At 40.8% G+C, this 20,091-nt stretch overlaps 1 protein-coding gene across 1 annotated transcript in view; it reads right to left on the minus strand.

Annotated features, from left to right (window-relative positions):
* Positions 1-20,091, minus strand: part of ATPSCKMT (ATP synthase c subunit lysine N-methyltransferase) — a 21,101-nt gene continuing 1,010 nt past the window's right edge. Inside the window, 4 exon segments of the mRNA XM_065584225.1 lie at positions 1-594; positions 6,007-6,057; positions 8,068-8,205; positions 9,806-10,103. Of these exon segments, the coding sequence (XP_065440297.1) occupies positions 394-594; positions 6,007-6,057; positions 8,068-8,205; positions 9,806-10,103 (688 nt within the window). The 3' untranslated portion in view covers positions 1-393.

Here is a 20,091-nt window from a genome sequence, read left to right on the forward strand (position 1 = left end):
AACAGTTGAAAATAACTTTATTAGTAGAGCATTTAGTTTATACGTGTGTCCTTAACACTACTGAACCCTTTCTGCATCCTACCACTTTTCATGTAAAAGATAGATTTTTTTTTTTAAAAATACTCACTTTTTAAAATTTCTTCTTGTAATCAATGCATACAAGTCTTTTTTGCATTTTTCCATGGTATACCTTGTTTATTTTACTGGCCTTTGCTTTGCTGTCATATAAAATAAGACTACAGTGCTGTTTTGCTTAACACCACACGACATTCTGACAATGAAATGGGTTTGAGAAACATTCAGTGTTACTTATTGTTATCCTCCCACCACTTTCAGAACCAAATCAGACAGTCACCATTTAAAGTTAGCTCCAACATTTTTTAACCAGAAATCTTACAAAGGATGCATCTTTTGCACAGTTTCTGAGAGTGTCTTTTCATTTCCTTTGAAAGCTTTTGAATCATAGGCCCACACCACGTCTATTCCTTCTCCAGTAGTATGATCCGGCATCCAATGTGGGAAAGGAAAACGGCAGGCAACAACTCTGGCATTGTGATCAAGTTCTTCTTCAAGCTTCTTCTCCAACTGTGGCATCTGTGGAGCAACAACAAAAGCCCTTCAGATGGTGTGCAAGGCAGAAGCGTTCCCACTTGAAACTACTTCAGGCACTCAAAACTAATCCAAGGCTTGAAGATCCCTGTTTTAGTCTTCGAAAGCTTCCATGATGCAGGGTCATATGCGAACTTTGATGTGCAGGTACACAGTATATGAAACCAGATCACGGACTTTAATTTATTCTGATTAATGGTAAGATCAAGAAAGTTTTAAGTTTACATACCTTTTTAGAACTTATATATCACATTTATTGGGAGCTATATCATCCTCTACAGTGAAAAACTTCTGTAGGGGGACAGGATACTCCGCAAATTTTGACTCAATTTAATCCAGCTCACTGAACTGGGGGTGGGGTTTGACCCTCTATGGAACATCCATGTAGTTTCAGACCCCTAAAGTTTTATTATGTTCCAGGATCCATACACATCTTGGAGAGTGCCTCTAAGCTGCTTCATGCCCCTATGGCAGCTTTTGGAGAAGTCAACAGATCCCTGATGGCTAATGATCAAATCAACAGGAGTGGGGGTTGGAAGCTGGAGTTACTGAATAATAATGTGATTGAAGAGGAAACAATGCTACAGAAAGGCCAGTCCCCTTGGGTCTACCCTCTCACCTTGTGCAGGTTAATCCCTCCCACAATAGCACAGGGCCAATATGCACAATTCCCCTTAAACCTACAACCCTCTGGCCCAAGATCCACTCAATCCTGCTTCATCCACTTGCAGAAGGCTGAGTATATAGTCAGGGACAAAGAAAATAGGATTTGCCTGACCAGAACAGACCAATGGTTTGTCTAATTGGTCATTTTACCTCCAACAATAACTTATACCAGATGCTCAGAGGAAAGTGAAAAAGATCCAAAATGTACCTAGACCTAAAAGGAATTCCTTCCTAACCCCAGATGCTCACCACTTTATGACCTGAAGCAAGAAGGCTGACAGACCTTCTAATTTGTATCCTAGCTCAGAAAAGGGCTCATGGTATGCATATACCTATCCAAGTTTAACTGTTTAGATTTTTGCCTCAAAATCTGCTTGTGGCAGTGAGTTATACAGACTAGCTGTAGTGCTGTGTGGAAAAGTATTTCTTTTTATCTACTATAAATTCTTTTTATTTTTTAAAAAAAGGACCATGTGTCAAAGAAGAAAAGACTAATTTATGCATATAAATAAGTTTAAAAAGCCACAAATACAAATTCTGTTAAAAGGAACCAAAGTTTCTCAAAAATACAAAAAATGTTTTATATGGGATTCTCCATGTCATCAGTGGCCTCAGGTCAGACAATAAGACATTCTTTCACTAGGACCAGAAGACAAATGTAGAGAAATGTTATCAAAGGTTGTAAATAGCGTCCACTATCAAAAACTTTTCTACAGCTGCAGAATACCTGTTATAATAATTCTATTAATAGCTAAATTAAAGTTTCAAATGGATCATTTCCTTTGAGGCAATGACATTAATGAATTTAAATGTACCAAAGAGAACTTTAAAATAATGTACTGTCCCATACTCTGATTTTGTCCCTACAAAGAATGATTGTGAACATTCACGTTGATATTTCTTATTTTCCATTATTTTAAAATGACATTAGAATCTCAGACTGAGCCAAGATAAACCTGAAAATAAAGGAGCCAATTCTGTATAGAAATTAAATCACTAAAGCATGCATAAATATGCAACTAATCTAATTCTTAATATACAGAATACGAAGTGGTTGTGTGTCATGTCTGCATAATATCAGGCATAATTATGTTTGAGAGTTATATAAATTCATTAATTGTAACCCAGTTATAACTTTTATCCCTCAACTGACAAAGTACAGATATAAAAGAAATCTTAAAATAAACTGGAATTTACCCATAAAATTATTAGTAACAAATGTCTCAGACACTGATTGTTTAGATCAGGGGTCGGCAACCTACGGCACGCGTGCCAAAGACGGCACGCGAGCTGATTTTGAGTGGCACGCTGCCTGCCCGGTGAGAGGAGGAGGGGCAGGAATGCACCATGCAAGGGGGGGGGGGGGGGAAGGGGGAAGCTTGGCTGCCGCAGGACCAAGCTTCTGCCTCCTGCCCCCACAGGGGAGAGTGGGGGGGGGGGCAGGGAGACCCGGCCCCCAGCCCCACGCTGTCCCGCGCCCACCGCTCTCCCCTGCGGGGGCAGGAGGCAGAAGCTTGGTCCTGTGGCAGCCAAGCTTCCCCCCTCCCCCGCTTCTTCACACAGCTTGGTGCATTCCGGCCCCTGCCCCTCCCCCTCCCCGCGCTGATGGCCCTTGCAAGGGGGAGCAGAGCCGAGCTGAGCAGCAGCGTGCTTGCTGCTCCGTCGAGCAGGCAGAGAGAGGTAGGGATGGGCCTTGGGGAAGGGGGTGGAACAGGGCATATTCCTCCCAGCCCCCTACCATGAGCCGCTCAGGGCAGGGGGCTGGGAGCACCCCCACGAGCCAAGCACCCCAGCCCTCTACCCTGAAACCCCCCCCCCCACACCCAGCCTTCTGCCCTGCACCTCCACACACCCAGCCCTCTGCCCTGACCGCGAATCCTCCCTACACCCTGCCTTCTACCCTGCACCTCCACACACACCCCACACCCAGCCCTCTGCCCTGAATCCCCCCCACACCCAGCCTTCTGCCCTGCACCCCCCAGCCCTCTGCCCTGACCCCTGAACCCCCCACACCCCCAGCCTTCTGCCCTGCACCCCCCCACACCCCCAGCCTTCTGCCCTGACCCCTGAACCCCCCCCCTCCAGGTCTGGGGTCCCAGCTGCCAGCCAGCGTCTGGCACTTCTGAAAGGCTGCCTATCCCTGGTTTAGATAATTGGGTTTTTATAGAAGGATGCTAATTTTTATTTTGTGCCAGCACATGCTTATAGATTTATTTACTTCAGCTTAACAGACACTATAGCAATATACAAATATATTATAAAATATATACAAAATTTTCACTGGATTAACATGTTTAAAAAAATTTCCCCAACCCATCCCAAAGTTCTCTTTCAGTTCACCCAATATCACAAAACATCTCCATCCACCACAGATAAGATCCTCTCCCTTCAATCCACCCACACGCATATACTGATCGACCCTCTCCTTCAAAGAAAGCATGTGGGAACAGAGGTCTTGCTGTGTGGCCTGTGGATCAATAAATCCAGGCCCCGTCTTTGTAAGTTAGTCTTAGACATTAAATAGAAACAAAGTAATATGCTCATGGCTTCAAACTAGGCCAACATTGTAACTGACCTTTCTATAAGTAATAAGATATATTCATCCACAGAAAAAATGAGAGAGAAAATGTGTTACAAAGCATCCTGAGGCTGGGCTCTCACAACCACGATACTCAAGTCAATGGGGGCATTCCACAACCATAAGAAAGCCCTCAGCATTTACTTCAGACATTTGGGCCCATTGCATTTATGGCAACATTTGTGATCATACCAAAAAGTATTTTATTACTGGAGGGATTAAGAAAAAAAACAAAAAAAAAAAAAAAAAAAAACTACACCACAATATTGGATGAAAGAAGTAAAATACTCTTTTCTTCGCAAATGTTGTGGCTCTTCCTTCTACCTTATTAGGCCAGATAGCAACAATGACTAATTTACCTCATCTTAGGCTGCTACTAATTCTGAAGTTTGTTCCAAACACGTATGTCTAATCAATTTGTTCACATTTGTTTTTCTGTGCAACTGTTAACTTCTTATTTGCCAAATAGTCTTCCTGCCTCTGCACCTTTGCCCTTAGAGATTCTGCAATGCGGCTACAGAATTTCTAATTGCAAATTCATATCTGTACTGGTAAGTGAACCAGAGTGTGATCATAATATCACTCAGTTCAGAAAGGGTGGTCTAATTTCCTCACAAATTAACTGCTTCAAAGAACAATTACTACATGACAGTCTTGTCAAAATCATGCAACTGAACACTTTGTTTTGTAATTACAGATAACCCTGTAACAAAGGCATCTGCTGCCCTCTCCTGGAACAAAGATTGCTACGCTGCAGTAAATCAACCAAAATGGCTGGGTTATTACCCAGTCTCTTGGGAATGCATACAATAAAACTGCTGGAACACTTGATAATGCAGACTTTCCTTCAATATGCCAACTACAGAAGTAGAAATAAAACTACATTTTAAAATACACAGTTTTCAAAATGAGAGTGCTGTGGTTGGTGTCTGAATAAGATAAGCTTTTAGTCCTACTCCCTACAAAAAAAAAAAAAAAGACAGAAAACAAAACAGAATGTAGGTATTATTATGCTTCCTACTGTGACTCCCTGTTTATGTTACAACAATATTTCATCACACGCTGTTCCCATTTTACACTATGACCATATAACACACTGCTCTGGCATAAACTCTTTACACATTCCATCCCACACAGTCGCCTGCCCTAAGGAATGAAACTACTTACAAACATTAATGGGGGAGTGAAAGGGAGATATCTCAGTGCATTCATAACACATACAAAGCAAGTGCTCTTATAATACTACTGTCATAAAAGTATGTAAATGGAATAAAGAAATCTTGTATTTTTACATTTTCCTTCAAAGGGCAAGAAAATACAACCAAATAGCATTTGAAAAAAAAAAAAACCAAAAAAATGAATTTTAAAGTTTGAATAAGTCCATCTACTGTACCATAAAAGTGGTCTCTCTAGAAATACCATTTTCACAGTAATTTTAAAAAGCCATACAATTTCATCTGGAACTTGACATTTTATGGGTGATACACAGCTTTCTCAAAGTGAAAAAATTTCCCTGTATGCTCTACAAACTAGCAATTATATTAAAAGCAGCCCATCTTACTAATCTTTACAAAGGCAACTGAAGACTATTGCAGAACTACGAACTGATACACCACTGAGGTCCTTTCAGTTTTTGAAAAGTGCATAATCAAAGTTCAATACTCTGTTCTTTACCATATAAGTCCACAGAAGTGAGTTGAAACTAGTCAATACTCATCCTCCCTGAAAACTATTTTACTGAAAATCTGGAGAATGATCAATTTCAATGATCAAATGGAAATTGGAATTTCAAAATGGAATTTTGAACATTCCATTAACTTTTCAAGCAGTTTAAGCTGTTTGTAAGAGTTCACAGAACTATGTTTCTGAACTATATTGGAATTTGGACTTCATGAGGCAGTGCACAAATTGGAATTTCAGAACAGATAGACAATTGAGATTTATATCATCTGCACAAGTTTCAAGTTGTAACAACAGGTTGTATTATTTAAATGTCTATAAACTATAATCAGCATTTTGTCAAACCAAAGACTTGAATGTCAAAGGTCCTGATAAGTGGACTCACTTTACAGATCAATATCTCTATGCTGAATGCCTTGCTATTATGGTCATAAAACACAATAAATACAATGAAAGAATGAAAAAAGACTTACCATTTGAGGTACCCCAAAAACAACAACATTTGTATACTGGGAAAAGCTAACCTATTAAAAAAAATATATATTACCATCATTGTGGACAATTAATATTTATAATATGAGTGGATACTGGGGGGAATGTTAGTAATAATAGTCTTCCCTTTATTCACACCCTTTTTCACAGCCAGGCCTCCTACACCAGGGACAAGGACAGGAAATGATACAGAAGCCACTATGCCAGCTTAACATAGCCAAGTATTCCCCAACACAGGGTAGCTTTGCACCAACTGAGTAGCACAAAACTGCTTCAATGTCACCAAGGCTCTGGCCCTAAGTTCCAGAATATTAATCAATTCAGAGAAGTTGCACAAGTTTACTCATTTTTACTGCAGTTCTTATCCCTAAGGAAAAGACTTATCATTTAACATCCTAACTTTGCCACCTGTCAATTAAGTCTTTAGCAATTTATCTAGAGTTAAAACTGACTAACCATTTCTATTCCAAGTCTGTGTTTTGAGTCCCTCACAACTTTCTGCAGTTTTTAATTATTGGGAAGGAATTATCTGGGTCAGTTCTCTGCCTTAAGGTGAATTTTTTTTAAAAACTCTCATTCAAAAATAGTTGATCTGGTTTTGAACATGGGGGGAGGGCAAAGATACACTTTTCCCATTCTATAAAATTCTTGCCATTCTTTTTCTTTATCACTCAATGGCTGAAATAGCAAGGGGTAGGTAAACTGAAATCTTGCAGACAATTAATTACTAAGAAGTGTTCGATAGAAAATTATTCTGATTCATCTGAATTATGAGATTTTTGAAAAAAATCAAACCGTACTACTTTGCTTTAAAACAGCTCTGTTCAAAAATGGATTGAGTGCACGCATGCGCACATATTATATACACATATAAAATGAAAGATTGTGCATACATGTCATGTAGCACTATAAGGAAGCTGCATATGAACATGCACTTCTTATACAGTGCCCATTGAGGCCTGATCCTGCACTATTACAGAGAATAGCCTTGCCACTGATTTCAATGAATGCAGGATTAAGACCCGTCTAAGGCAGGACTTTGTAGCACCCAGCCTCATTCAGTAAGTACTTAAATGTGAGCAAAATACTCAATGAATCAGGGCTCCAAAAGAGCCCTTGCAAAGGGAGTATATCTGAGGACAAAAAAAACAGCAAAGCATCTAAGCTAGTGAGTAGTCATAGTTAGCATGTGCTTGTGTACTTTGCTGTATCAGGACTTGAAAGAGCACATTATGGGGGACAACATTCCAGTGGTGTCTAATAAAATAATTCCAGATTACGAAATTTTGTTCTTTCCTTTTCTTTACAAGAAATACCTGAGACTCCCATTATTTAAAAAAAAAAAAAAATACTGCAATAAGAGAATGTTGAGGCTGCACAGTAGCATACTCAAGTCAGTAAATGCTAAAGTTGAACTTGCCAGTGGAACCATAACTCTTTTCCCTTGTGCACATGAATCAGTTACATAATACTACACTATTCTCAAATAATACAAAATAATCTAGTTAAAGTTGTAGAAACTACATATTTTTATACATTAGCATATTTAAAGTTGTAGAAAATATTATATGATATAGGCTATTATTTGAGAAACAGTATCATTATCTAATTAATATCTGCATCATAATGCATGAGCACATTAGCTTTGCATCTTTACCTTTGGTATTTCCTGACTTTTGAATGCCTATATGTATAACATTAACATTATTTTAGCATAGTTGTTTTTTTTAATAATTATATTATCCGCAGCGGTGTGTTTTCAAATTGATCACTTGTAATTCACCAGTGAAATTATTATTACATACACCTCTACCTCGATATAACGCTGTCCTCGGGAGCCAAAAAATCTTACAGCGTTATAGGTGAAACTGTGTTATATTGAATTTGCTTTGATCCACCGGAGTGCGCAGCCCCGCCCCCCCCCCGCCCCCCCGGAGCACTGCTTTACCGCGTTATATCCGAATTCATGTTATATCGGGTCGCATTATATCGAGATAGCGGTGTACTTTGATTTCTATAGGGCTTTTTCACAAAACACATACCTTCCACAAATCTGAAATATAAAATTTGGCATTATGATGCATCCCTTCTCTCCAAGCACGATATCTGGAGTACCAGACTAGCCAGGGATTTAATTCATAACCAACAGCTTTGAATCCTTCTTTTGCAGCTGCTATCACCTACAAAAAGACAAAGTACTCTTCATTCAGGGCCAGAATAAACTACAGGAGGACACTATTTATGATAGAATTGTGCTTGCAGGAAACATAATAAAATTATACTATTCTCTTAACAGCAGAACCTCCCCCCCCCCAAAAAAAGAGTGCTATATGTCTTTATTAGTTGTGTTTATCCACCTTTGGCTGCTTGAATACTAAAGCCCCAATCTGCAAACAAACACTTACACACATGCTTAACTTGAGTATCATGAGAAGCCACATTGAAATCAATAGAACTACTCATGGTAGTGAAGTTAAGCACAGGAGTATTTGCTGGATCAGAGCATAAGGCCCCCATACTGCCATGACATATCCATATGCTCAATTTTAAGCATGCAAGTAGTTTCAGTGACTTACCTGTAAATTAAATGTACAATTGGCCAGGGGCATAGCAGTAAACACTATACACGTACATGCACTCACCTAAGATCAAAAATACAAAGTGACCTACCAATACGGAAAGTTCCACAGTGAACGTTTTTTGAATATATAATCTTTCTTTGACACAGGCAGTTATAACGTATTTTCCTAATTCATAGTATAGCACTCTGCAATGCCAGATGGATATGCAATTTTAAAAGTTAATTTTATCATAACTGCAAGCACACGCTAGCTGATGTTCAAACAGGTTGCTTTTTTTTTTTTTAAATAAATAAAATAGTTTAGACAATACATTTTCAAGATTTAAAATAGCCTGATAATTTAGCAAATGTCTTTCAATGAGTTAAATTCTCCTTGGTGTACTGATATGAGTAATCCCATTGAACTCAGTTGGGCAAACTAATCTAGTAAGGAAAATACGTTTTGTTCCCAAGTCTGCTGTATTTATTGATCTGTAGCATGAATCACTCTCACTCTCCATCTAATTTTTTAAATAAAGAAAATATACTGTAAATCTCACACATAAATAAAGCCGTGCATCCATGCCCTCATTTTTCAGAGGGGGATAATTAAAAACAATATAGATTAATCAGGGGAATATATGGTAACAAAATTAGCAACTTTCAAGATATGCAATATGTAGGATTTAAACTACTTGACAAGTATCTTTAAATAATAAAATGACTCAAATCATGTAAAAATAAAATTAAAAAATTCTGTATTAGAAACATATGGAAAAGTAGAAAAGAGTAAGAAAGTAAATATTTTGTTCCTGAATAAAACTAGTCAAATAGTTTATTCCACACATTTTGAAGTTTTCCATATCAATTAGTTAATGCAATTTTTTTCCATTATGCACTATAAAAAAAATTCACAAACATATTCAAATAACCTGACACTTTCATATTATTTGAAGAATACTATTTTCATTATTTGCCCAAAGGTATTCCTGAATAAGTGTCAAACATTCTGAAGCCTGTAATATATACTCTTAAAAACAGTCCAATTAATTTTGTCTGAATTTTTGTGGGACGGGGAGGAAAACTTAACACAGGCTACAGAACCTTCACAAATACCAGGAAAAAGGGGTGCATAATGGAAAATATCTACTATAGTAGCTCACTTCTTTAACACTGTTTGATGTACATGAATTTAGAGGAGCCAGAGTTTTATAACTTACAATACGTCCATCGCCACTACCTAGGTCAACCAGAGATCCACTTCTGTACTGTAACATTTTCAAAACATTTTCAATCTGAGTTGAAGTTGCAGGTACAAAAGGAAGGCAAATTTTTCTCAGTGCTGGAGTTATGAATGGAGTGGCAACAGCATACAGTACCACCAATGTCCCACCAACAATGCCAGTGACCAACAATCCCCAATTTCTTTTTCTTGAGCTGTCATTATCAAGATTCATATGCAAAATGTCTTGGGTATGGCTTTCTCCTTGAAGTACTTTTGACATCGACAAAGTGTACCTGAAGAAAGGGAAAAACATATGTAACATGACTCCTTTGAAATGCCAAGTGCATATCTATTTATTTCTACAGACAAAATCTTGCTGGTAAATAGTATACAATAATAGAATCACATACTAAACTTTAAGGCTTAAGCTACACTTTATATAAAGCTTACCTCCTTTTGAGCTGGGATGTACTCATAAATCCTATTAACAAAATATTAAATGGCCTTGGAGAAAATCATCAGAAAATAATTGAATTTTAAAATCTGTTCTTTCTACCATAATTGACTTTTTTGCTCACCGAGGGCCCTCATAAATGTATTGGAGAGCAAGGAATACATACTAAGAAGCACACAGCCTATTTTCATCCAGAAGACAGGGAAATTACATATTTACCTCCCATTAATGCAAATAGAAGTTAAGTACATAAATCCCACTTACACAGAAATGAAAACAACACCTCCACTCAAAAAAACCTGTTCTTGTGCATAATGATTGCAAAGTTTTTATTTTAAAGTATCGGTAGCGGTTTTCTCATCAAAATAGAACCGTTTTCAGTCATGAAAGGAGCAGGTTTTCTTCCACTTAGAACAGAGAAAAATAGGTAAAAAATCAAGTAGTTAAGAAAGTACAGTGCACAGCCTGCTAATAAACCTATGGTTCAATGTAAAGTGTACAACACATTCCTCATGTACTGTATTTAATATCCAATGCTATCCAAGCATTCTTTGGAATACTATGTTAGCACCCTGGTCCTTAAGGAACACAGATAAACAGTTGTACAGAAATAATGTAAGCCTGATTATTTTTCTTTCAACTCATTGTAATAGCATATTAACACTCCAGAAACAATATGCCTTTAAAATCTTAGAGGAAATCTGAATATTGTATTTTTTGTGTGACATAAATATAGTGCTCCTGAAAGGTGTTGACCTGACAACCCTGTCTTATAGTTTGCTATATAATATAGCAAAGTCAGTGAAAGTACAGGCTTCCCCACATTGTCCCACTGGTGTGCTTCCATCTTGACCAATTTCTTTGAGAACATCAAAACAGTTCATACAATGTTGCTAAACTTACATACACAGGAGAGCCCCCCATATCATAAGGCATTGTCCATACAAGTGTGACATTTACCACTCATGATCCAGTACCACATGGTGTTGAGAGCAAGCTGCTTTGTGCCAAAAGAGCTATGGCATGATAGAAGTTTGAGTCCTTCACAGAATCAGTGGCCAAGACTTCTAAAAATGAGTTCCCAAAGTGCCTAAGGTCTATTTTCAGACACCTAAGTAACTGTCCTAATTTTCAAAAGTGACGAGCAATTAACAGCTATTGTTGACTTAAAATAAGAACAGCCATACTGGGTCAGACCAAAGGTCCATCTAGCCCAGTATCCTGTCTTCCAACAGTGGCCAGTGCCAGGTGCCCCAGAGGGACTGAAAAGAACAGGTAATCATCAAGTGATCCATTCCCTGTCGCTCATTCCCAGCTTCTGGCAAACAGAGGCTAAGGACACCATCCCTGCCCATCCTGGCTAATAGCCATTGATGGACCTATTCTCCATGAATGTATCTAGTTCTTTCTTGAACCCTGTTAAAGTCTTGGCCTTCATAACATCCTCTGGCAACGAATTCCACAAGTTGACTGTGCGTTGTGTGAAGAAATACTTCCTTTTGTTTGTTTTAAATTGCTGCCTATTACTTTCATTTGGTAACCCCTAGTTCTTGTGTTATGAGAAGGAGTAAATAGCACTTCCTTATCTACTTTCTCCACACCAGTCATGATTTTACAGACCTCTATCATATCTCCCCTTAGTCGTCTCTTTTCCAAGCTGAAAAGTCCCAGTCTTCTTAATCTCTCCTCATATGGAAGTCGTTCCATACCCCTAATAATTTCTGTTGCCCTTTTCTGAACCTTTTCCAATTCCAATATATCTTTTTCCAAGATGGGGCGACCATATCTGCACACAGTATTCAGGATGTGGGCATACAATGGATTTATATAGAGGCAATATGATATTTTCTGTCTTATTATCTATCCCTTTCTTAATGATTTCCAACATTCTGTTAGCTTTTTTGACTGCAGCTGCACATTGAGTGGATGTTTTCAGAGAACTATCCACAATGACTTCAATGGAAATTAATGTAAAGTACTTTGAGATCCTCAGATGGAAGACCCTACAGAAGTGAAAAGCAGTGTTACTACAAACATGTTTTATAAACTTGACTGTAAAAATATTTCTCATTATGACCTGCTCAACAGTCTTCTGGCAATGCATTGAGAGATACCTGAGGATTGCAGAAGGGGCAAATTTAGTACCTATCTTTAAAAAGGGGGAGGGGGGAGAAGAGAACTTAGTGATTGACTGACGGGGCAGCCTAACTTTGATACCTGGAAAGATACAGGAACAAATTGCTAAACAATCCATTTGTAAGCACCTAGAACAGTGGTTTTCAAACTGCGGGTCGCGACCCAGTACTGGGTCACGGAGGTAAGGCACTGGGTCACGGCGCTCTGGTCAGCACCACCAACCAGGCCGTTAAAAGTCCCATTGGTGGTGCTGCCCAGCTAAGCCAGGCTAGTGCCTACCTGTTCTGACATCGTGCTGCGCCCTGGAAGCAGCCAGCAGCATGTCTGGCTCCTAGCAGGAGGGCCACGGGGCTCCGCACACTGTCCCCGCCCCAAGCACTGGCTCCGCACTCCCACAGGCCAGGAACCAGCCAATGGGAGTTGGAGGGGGGGGAAGCGGCGGCGCAGCACCTGTGGGCCAGAGTCACGCTCCTCCGCCTACCAGCCAGACCTGCTGCTGGCTGCTTCGGGGGCACAGCACGGTCCGCAATGCCAGGACAGGCAGGAAGCCTGCTTTAACACCTCTGCTGCGCCGCTGACTGGGAGCTGCCCGAGGTAATCACACGCCTTAATCGACTGCCCCAGCCCAGCCCCCCCAAACCCGGAGTCCCTTCCTGCATACCAAACCCCTCATCACCAGCTCCATCCCAGAGCCTGCACCCCCAGCCCAGAGCCGTGATCCCCTCCCACACCCCAACCCTCTGCCCCAGCCCAGAGCCCCCCCCACACCCTGAACCCCTCGTTCCTGGCCCCACCCTGCAGCCCTCACCCCTGAACCCCATCTTTCTGCCCCAGCCCTGAGCCCCTCCCACACCTCAAACCCTTCATCCTCAGCTCTGTAGGGTCACGGGCATCAACAATTTTCTTCAACTGGCCCAAACCAGCCTAATTTCTTTCTTTGACTGGGTTACTGGCCTAGTGGATGGGGGGGAGGGAGGGGGGAAAAGAGAGAAGAACAGTAGGTATGATGTATCTTGATTTTAGAAAAGCTTTAGGCAGTCTCATGAGACACTCATGAGCAAACTGAAGAAATACAGTCTAGATGAAATTATGAAGTAGGTGTGCAACTGACTGAAAAATAATACTGAGTTATCAATGCACAGATACAAAATGAGAAATAACTAGATAGACAGAAGTACTGCTGAAAAGAATCTGAGATTTATAGTGGATAACAAATGAGAGTCAACAATGTGATGCAAATGCAAAAAAGGCTAATATTTTGGAGTGTATTAAGAGGAGCTTTTTAGGGGAGGGACAGCTCAGTGGTTTGAGCATTGGCCTGCTAAACCCAGGGTTCTGAGTTCAATCCTTGAGGGGGCCACTTAGGGATCTGGGGCAAAATCAGTACTTGGTCCTGCTAGTGAAGGCAGGGGGCTGGACTCGATGATCTTTCAGTTCTAGGAGATAGGATATCTCCATTAATTTAATTTTAATTTAAGACCTGGGAAGTAATTGTCACACTGTATTCAGCACTGGCGAGGCCTCATCTGAAGTATTCTATCCAGTTCTGGGCACCACACTTTAGAATACATGTGGATAAATTGGAGAGAGTCCAAAGGAGAGAAACAAAAATAATAAAAGGTTTCAAAAACCTGACCTAGAAGGAACGGTTAAAAAAACAGGCATGTAAAGTCTTAAGAAAAGACGACGGGGGACAGGGGGGTGGAGAATCTGATAACAGTCATCAAATATGTTAAAGGCTATCATAAAGAGGATGGTGATCAATTTTTCTCAAAGTCCACCAAGGATCAGACAAGAGGAAATGGGCTTAATCTGCAAGAAGAAAGATTTAGTTAGATACACCTCTACCCCGATACAACGCTGTCCTCAGGAGCCAAAAAATCTTACCACGTTATAGGTGAAACTGTGTTCTATCAAACTTGCTTTGATCCGCCGGAGTGTGCAGCCCCGCCCCCCCGTAGCGCTGCTTTACCGCGTTATATCCGAATTCGTGTTATATCGGGTCACGTTATATCTGGGTAGAGGTGTATTAGGAAAAACTTTTTAACTATAAGGGTAGTTAAGTTCTGGAATAGGCTTTCAAGGAATGTTATGGAATTCCCATTAGTGGAGGTTTTTAAGAAGAGGTGAGACAAACACCTACGAGGGACGGTCTAGGTCAGTGGTTCTCAAACTTTTTTTTCCGCAGTCCACTTGAAAATTGCCAAGGATCTTGGCAGACCACTTAATGAGCTTTCCAAATGTTGTTTGTATTGTTAGCTAATTATTGTAAAGCGCTTTGGATAAACGCACTATATAAAAAAACCTCAATAATAATTAATGTTTTTTGTTCTACAAATAAAAGCACACAACTCATCTTTTAATATCAGTAGTCTTACCTTTCTAATGCGATGGATATGCCCTCTCTCCCCTGCCACGGCAGCCCCCGAGCTGGGGCTGGGAAGGGGGGTGGGGGTCTCTCCCTCTCTGCCTCACCGCAACAGCCCCCGAGCTGGGGCTGGGAAGGAGGCGGGTCACTCACCCACAACAGCCACAGAGCTGAGGCTGGGAAGGAGGGCCATCTCTCCCTGGCAGCCACAGCCCTGGAGCTGGGGAAACTCACCTCTTTCTCTGGCCGCCACAGCCCTGCACATCCCCAATTCCCCCCATCCCTCTTCTCACCCTATTGTCCCCTCCCACCTACCCCCATTCCTCCCAAGGCCACCACCTCAGCTTAAATATGCATCTTTCTCCAGGGTCCAGGCACCTAATTAGTGGAGTCATGCCTGCGTGGCTCCACTAATTAGGTGGGTGGCCCTTCATTCTCTTGTGTGCAGCTGCCCAGGTGCGCACCTTAGAAGGAACTGTCCACAGACCACTTGAATCGAGCTCACGGACCACTGGTGGTCCATGGACAACAGTTTGAGAATCTCTGGTCTAGGTTTACTTGGTCCTGCCTCAGTGTAGGTAGCTGGACTTAATGACCTCTCAAGGTCCCTTCTAGCCCTACATTTCTATGATTCTATAATTTAAAACTACAGTAGAACCTCAGAGTAACCAACAACAGAGTTACGAACTGACCACTCAACCACACACAAAGAAGAACAGGAGTACTTGTGGCACCTTAGAGACTAACAAATTTATTAGAGCATAAGCTTTCGTGGACTACAGCCCACTTCTTCGGATGCATATATTGAGGAGATATATATACACACATACAGAGAGCATAAACAGGTGGGGGTTGTCTTACCAACTCTGAGAGGCCAATTAATTAAGAGAAAAAAAACTTTTGAAGTGATAATCAAGCTAGCCTAGTACAGACAGTTTGATAAGAAGTGTGAGAATACTTACAAGGGGAGATAGATTCAATGTTTGTAATGGCTCAGCCATTCCCAGTCCTTATTCAAACCGGAGTTGATTGTGTCTAGTTTGCATATCAATTCTAGCTCAGCAGTCTCTCGTTGGAGTCTGTTTTTGAAGTTTTTCTGTTGTAATATAGCCACCCGCAGGTCTGTCACTGAATAACCAGACAGGTTAAAGTGTTCTCCCACTGGTTTTTGAGTATTTTGATTCCTGATGTCAGATTTGTGTCCATTAATTCTTTTGCGTAGAGACTGTCCGGTTTGGCCAATGTACATGGCAGAGGGGCATTGCTGGCACATGATGGCATATATCACATTGGTAGATGTGCAGGTGAACGAGCCCCTGATGGTATGGCTGATGTGATTAGGTCCTATGATGATGTCACTTGAATAGATATGTGGACAGAGTTGGCATCGGGGTTTGTTACAAGGATAGGTTCCTGGGTTAGTGGTTTTGTTCAGTGATGTGTGGTTGCTGGTGAGTATTTGCTTTAGGTTGGGGGGTTGTCTGTAAGCGAGGACAGGTCTGTCTCCCAAGTCTGTGAGAGTAAAGGATCATCTTTCAGGATAGGTTGTAGATCTCTGATGATGCGCTGGAGAGGTTTTAGTTGGGGGCTGAAGGTGACAGCTAGTGGTGTTCTGTTATTTTCTTTGTTGGGCCTGTCTTGTAGGAGGTGACTTCTGGGTACTCGTCTGGCTCTGTCAATCTGTTTTTTCACTTCAGCAGGTGGGTATTGTAGTTTTAAGAATGAACAAAACCACTAACCCAGGAACCTATCCTTGTAACAAACCCCGATGCCAACTCTGTCCACATATCTATTCAAGTGACATCATCATAGGACCTAATCACATCAGCCATACCATCAGGGGCTCGTTCACCTGCACATCTACCAATGTGATATATGCCATCATGTGCCAGCAATGCCCCTCTGCCATGTACATTGGCCAAACCGGACAGTCTCTACGCAAAAGAATTAATGGACACAAATCTGACATCAGGAATCAAAATACTCAAAAACCAGTGGGAGAACACTTTAACCTGTCTGGTCATTCAGTGACAGACCTGCGGGTGGCTATATTACAACAGAAAAACTTCAAAAACAGACTCCAACGAGAGACTGCTGAGCTAGAATTGATATGCAAACTAGACACAATCAACTCCGGTTTGAATAAGGACTGGGAATGGCTGAGTCATTACAAACATTGAATCTATCTCCCCTTGTAAGTATTCTCACACTTCTTATCATACTGTCTGTACTGGGCTAGCTTGATTATCACTTCAAAAGTTTTTTTTCTCTTAATTAATTGGCCTCTCAGAGTTGGTAAGACAACCCCCACCTGTTTATGCTCTCTGTATGTGTGTATATATATCTCCTCAATATATGTTCCATTCTATATGCATCCGAAGAAGTCAGCTGTAGTCCACGAAAGCTTATGCTCTAATAAATTTGTTAGTCTCTAAGGTGCCACAAGTACTCCTGTTCTTCTTTTTGCGGATACAGACTAACATGGCTGCTACTCTGAAATCAACCACACACCTCATTTGGAACTGGGAGCACAACATCAGGCAGTAGCAGAGACAAAACTTAAATAGAAAAGAGTAAATACAGTACAGTATTGTATTAAACTACTAACAAAACAAAAAAAAGCATAGTAAAGTTTCAAAGCTGTATTAAGTCAATGTTCAGTTGGAAACTTTTGAAAGACCTACCATAATGTTTTGTTCAGAGTTACGAAAATTTCAGAGTTATGAACAACCTCCATTCCCATAACTCGGAGGCCCTAGTGTATTTTTAGAGAGAAATTATGTGTGGATAATCATTTTGCAGGATTCAAGGTTTTAAAAAATATGCGAAGACAGTTATTTAAAGCTATAGATCTCAATACTAAAACCCCAACCAATTCAAAATCCTATCGCAAACAAAAGTATGACGTAATCCCACAAATACAAATGAGCTGGCTTTGCCCAAGTTTAGAACCCTACCTATACCTAACAAAGCATATATTAAAGATATGGAGGCTCAAGTGATCTTCAGTAGGATACTACCTGTCCCTAGAGGAGAAGAGAGAAGGCAAGACAATTAGGATTAGGGCCCTACCAAATCCATGGCCATTTTGGTCAATTTCATGGCCAGAGGGTTTTAAAATTGGTCAATTTCACCATTTCAGATGTTTACATCTGAAATTTCACCTTGTTGTAACTGCGGGGGTCCCCTCCCAGAAGGGGGATCATGGGGAGGGTCCCAAAGCTGTTGTGGGATGGTCACAGGATTGACACCGTCACTTCTGTGCTGCCTTCAGAGATGGGCTCTGAAGGCAACAGCTGCAGTTTCCTGCAGCTGGAGGAGGCTCCAGAGTTGGAAGTGGGTCCCATCTCCCCAATGCTGCTGGGAGCGCCCCAGCCAGGGGCTCCTAGCTGCTAGTCACAGCCAGTGGCGGACTAACACAGGGGCTCCAGGCAGTACCCCGAGCCCTGGCAAGAACCGCACGGGGGGTGGGCGGAAGCCCCAAACCCAGGTGCCCCGAACCCCGATAGGAGCCGTGTACCACCCTCACTTCTGTGCTGTCTGTGGAGGAGGGTCTGGGGAAGGATTTTGGGGAGATCAGATTTCACGGGGTAAGACTTTTTTCACAGTCCGTAACACGTTTTTCATAGCCATGAAATTGGTAGGGCCCTAATTATGATGATCAACAGATGGCTCTGGCAACGGTGCTATAAGGAGGGGTTTTAGATGTCTGGACATTCACTGGCCGATGGGTGTTCTCATGGGATGGACTCCACCTAAGTAGGGAAGGAAATAGACTTCTGAGATAGAGGGAAGTAGTTAGGGAAGTGGGCTGGACGGAAGAACTCAAGGATCTGAATGTGTACGAGGTTTGGAATTACTTTAAGTCAAACATGTTTTTGCAAAATGGTAGATTATGCCAGACCAACCTGAATTCTTTCTTTAAAAATATAACTGATTTTTTAAACAAAGGAAATGCAGTAGATCTAGTCTACCTGGATTTTAGTAAAGCATTTGATATGGTTCCACATGGAAAATTATTAAACTGGAGAAGATGGAGATTAATATGAGAACTGAAAGGTGGGTAAGGAACTGGTTAAAGGGAAGACTACAACAGATCATATTAAAAGGGGAACTAAGGCTGGAGAGAGGTTACCAGAGGAGTTCCTCAGGGATCAGTCATGGGACAAATCTTATTTAACCTTTTCATTAATGACCTTGGCACAAAAAGTGAGTGTGCCCTAATAAAATCTGCAGATGACACAAAGTTGGAAATAATGCCAATAGTTCATTCTGGCCTTAAAATCTGAGTCTATGAGTACTGGTTATAAGAGATGGAAGACTCCGTTACCACTGCAACGACATAGAAGACTGGCTATCAGCTACTATTAACTAGTTACTTGCAACTTTCTTTACTTCACCTGAAGTAAAGTATACAGACCACTATAATTTTTAAAAGTGACTTTTAGGTTTTCAGACTTTAAATAATCAATTTTAATCTTGTTTTACATTTGTACTTTTATATGTTCCCAAAGAAAGGTTGATTTGCACTGAAACATAGATTCATAGAAATTTAGGGGCTGAAAGGGACCTTGAGAGATCATTCATCCCAGCCCCCTGTGCTTAGGTAGTAAACCTAGAACATCCCTGAGAGGTGTTTGTCCCACCACTCCTTCAAAACCTCCACTAAAGGGGAATTCCACAACCACGCTTCGAAGCTTATTCCAAAGCCTAACTACCCATATAGTTATAAAGCTTTTCCTAAACATCTACCCTGAATCTCTCTTGCTGCATGTTAAGCCCATAACTTTTTGTCCTTTCAGTGGACATGCAGAATTGAGCACCATCCTCTTTATACATGCCTGAAATTGGATGACTGTTATACCAGGTCCACCCTCAGTCTTCTTTTCTCAAGACTAAACAACCCCAGTTTTTTAAAATCTTTCCTCAGAGGTCAGGTTTTTAGAACCTTTTATTATTTTTGTTGCTCTTCTCTGTACTCTATCCAATTTATCCACATCTGTCCTAAAGAGTGGCACCCAGAATTGGACATAGTACTCCAGCTCAGGCCTCACCAGTGCCAAGCAGAGCAAAATAATTATCTTCTAATGTTTGATATATGACACTCCTGTTAATATGCTCCAGAATATTAGCTTTTGGCAACTGCATCGCACTGCTGACTCATTCAATTTGTGATACACTATAACTTCCAGATCCTTTTCAACACTACTACCACCTAGTTAGTTATTCTCCATTTTGTAGTTGTTAATTTGACTTTTTCTTCCTAGTGTAGTACTTTGCACTTGTCTTTATTTAAGTTTATTTTGTTAATTTCAGACCAATT

Source organism: Chrysemys picta, chromosome 2 (genome assembly GCF_011386835.1).
Source record: "Chrysemys picta bellii isolate R12L10 chromosome 2, ASM1138683v2, whole genome shotgun sequence".
Classification (NCBI taxonomy): Eukaryota; Metazoa; Chordata; order Testudines; family Emydidae; genus Chrysemys; species Chrysemys picta.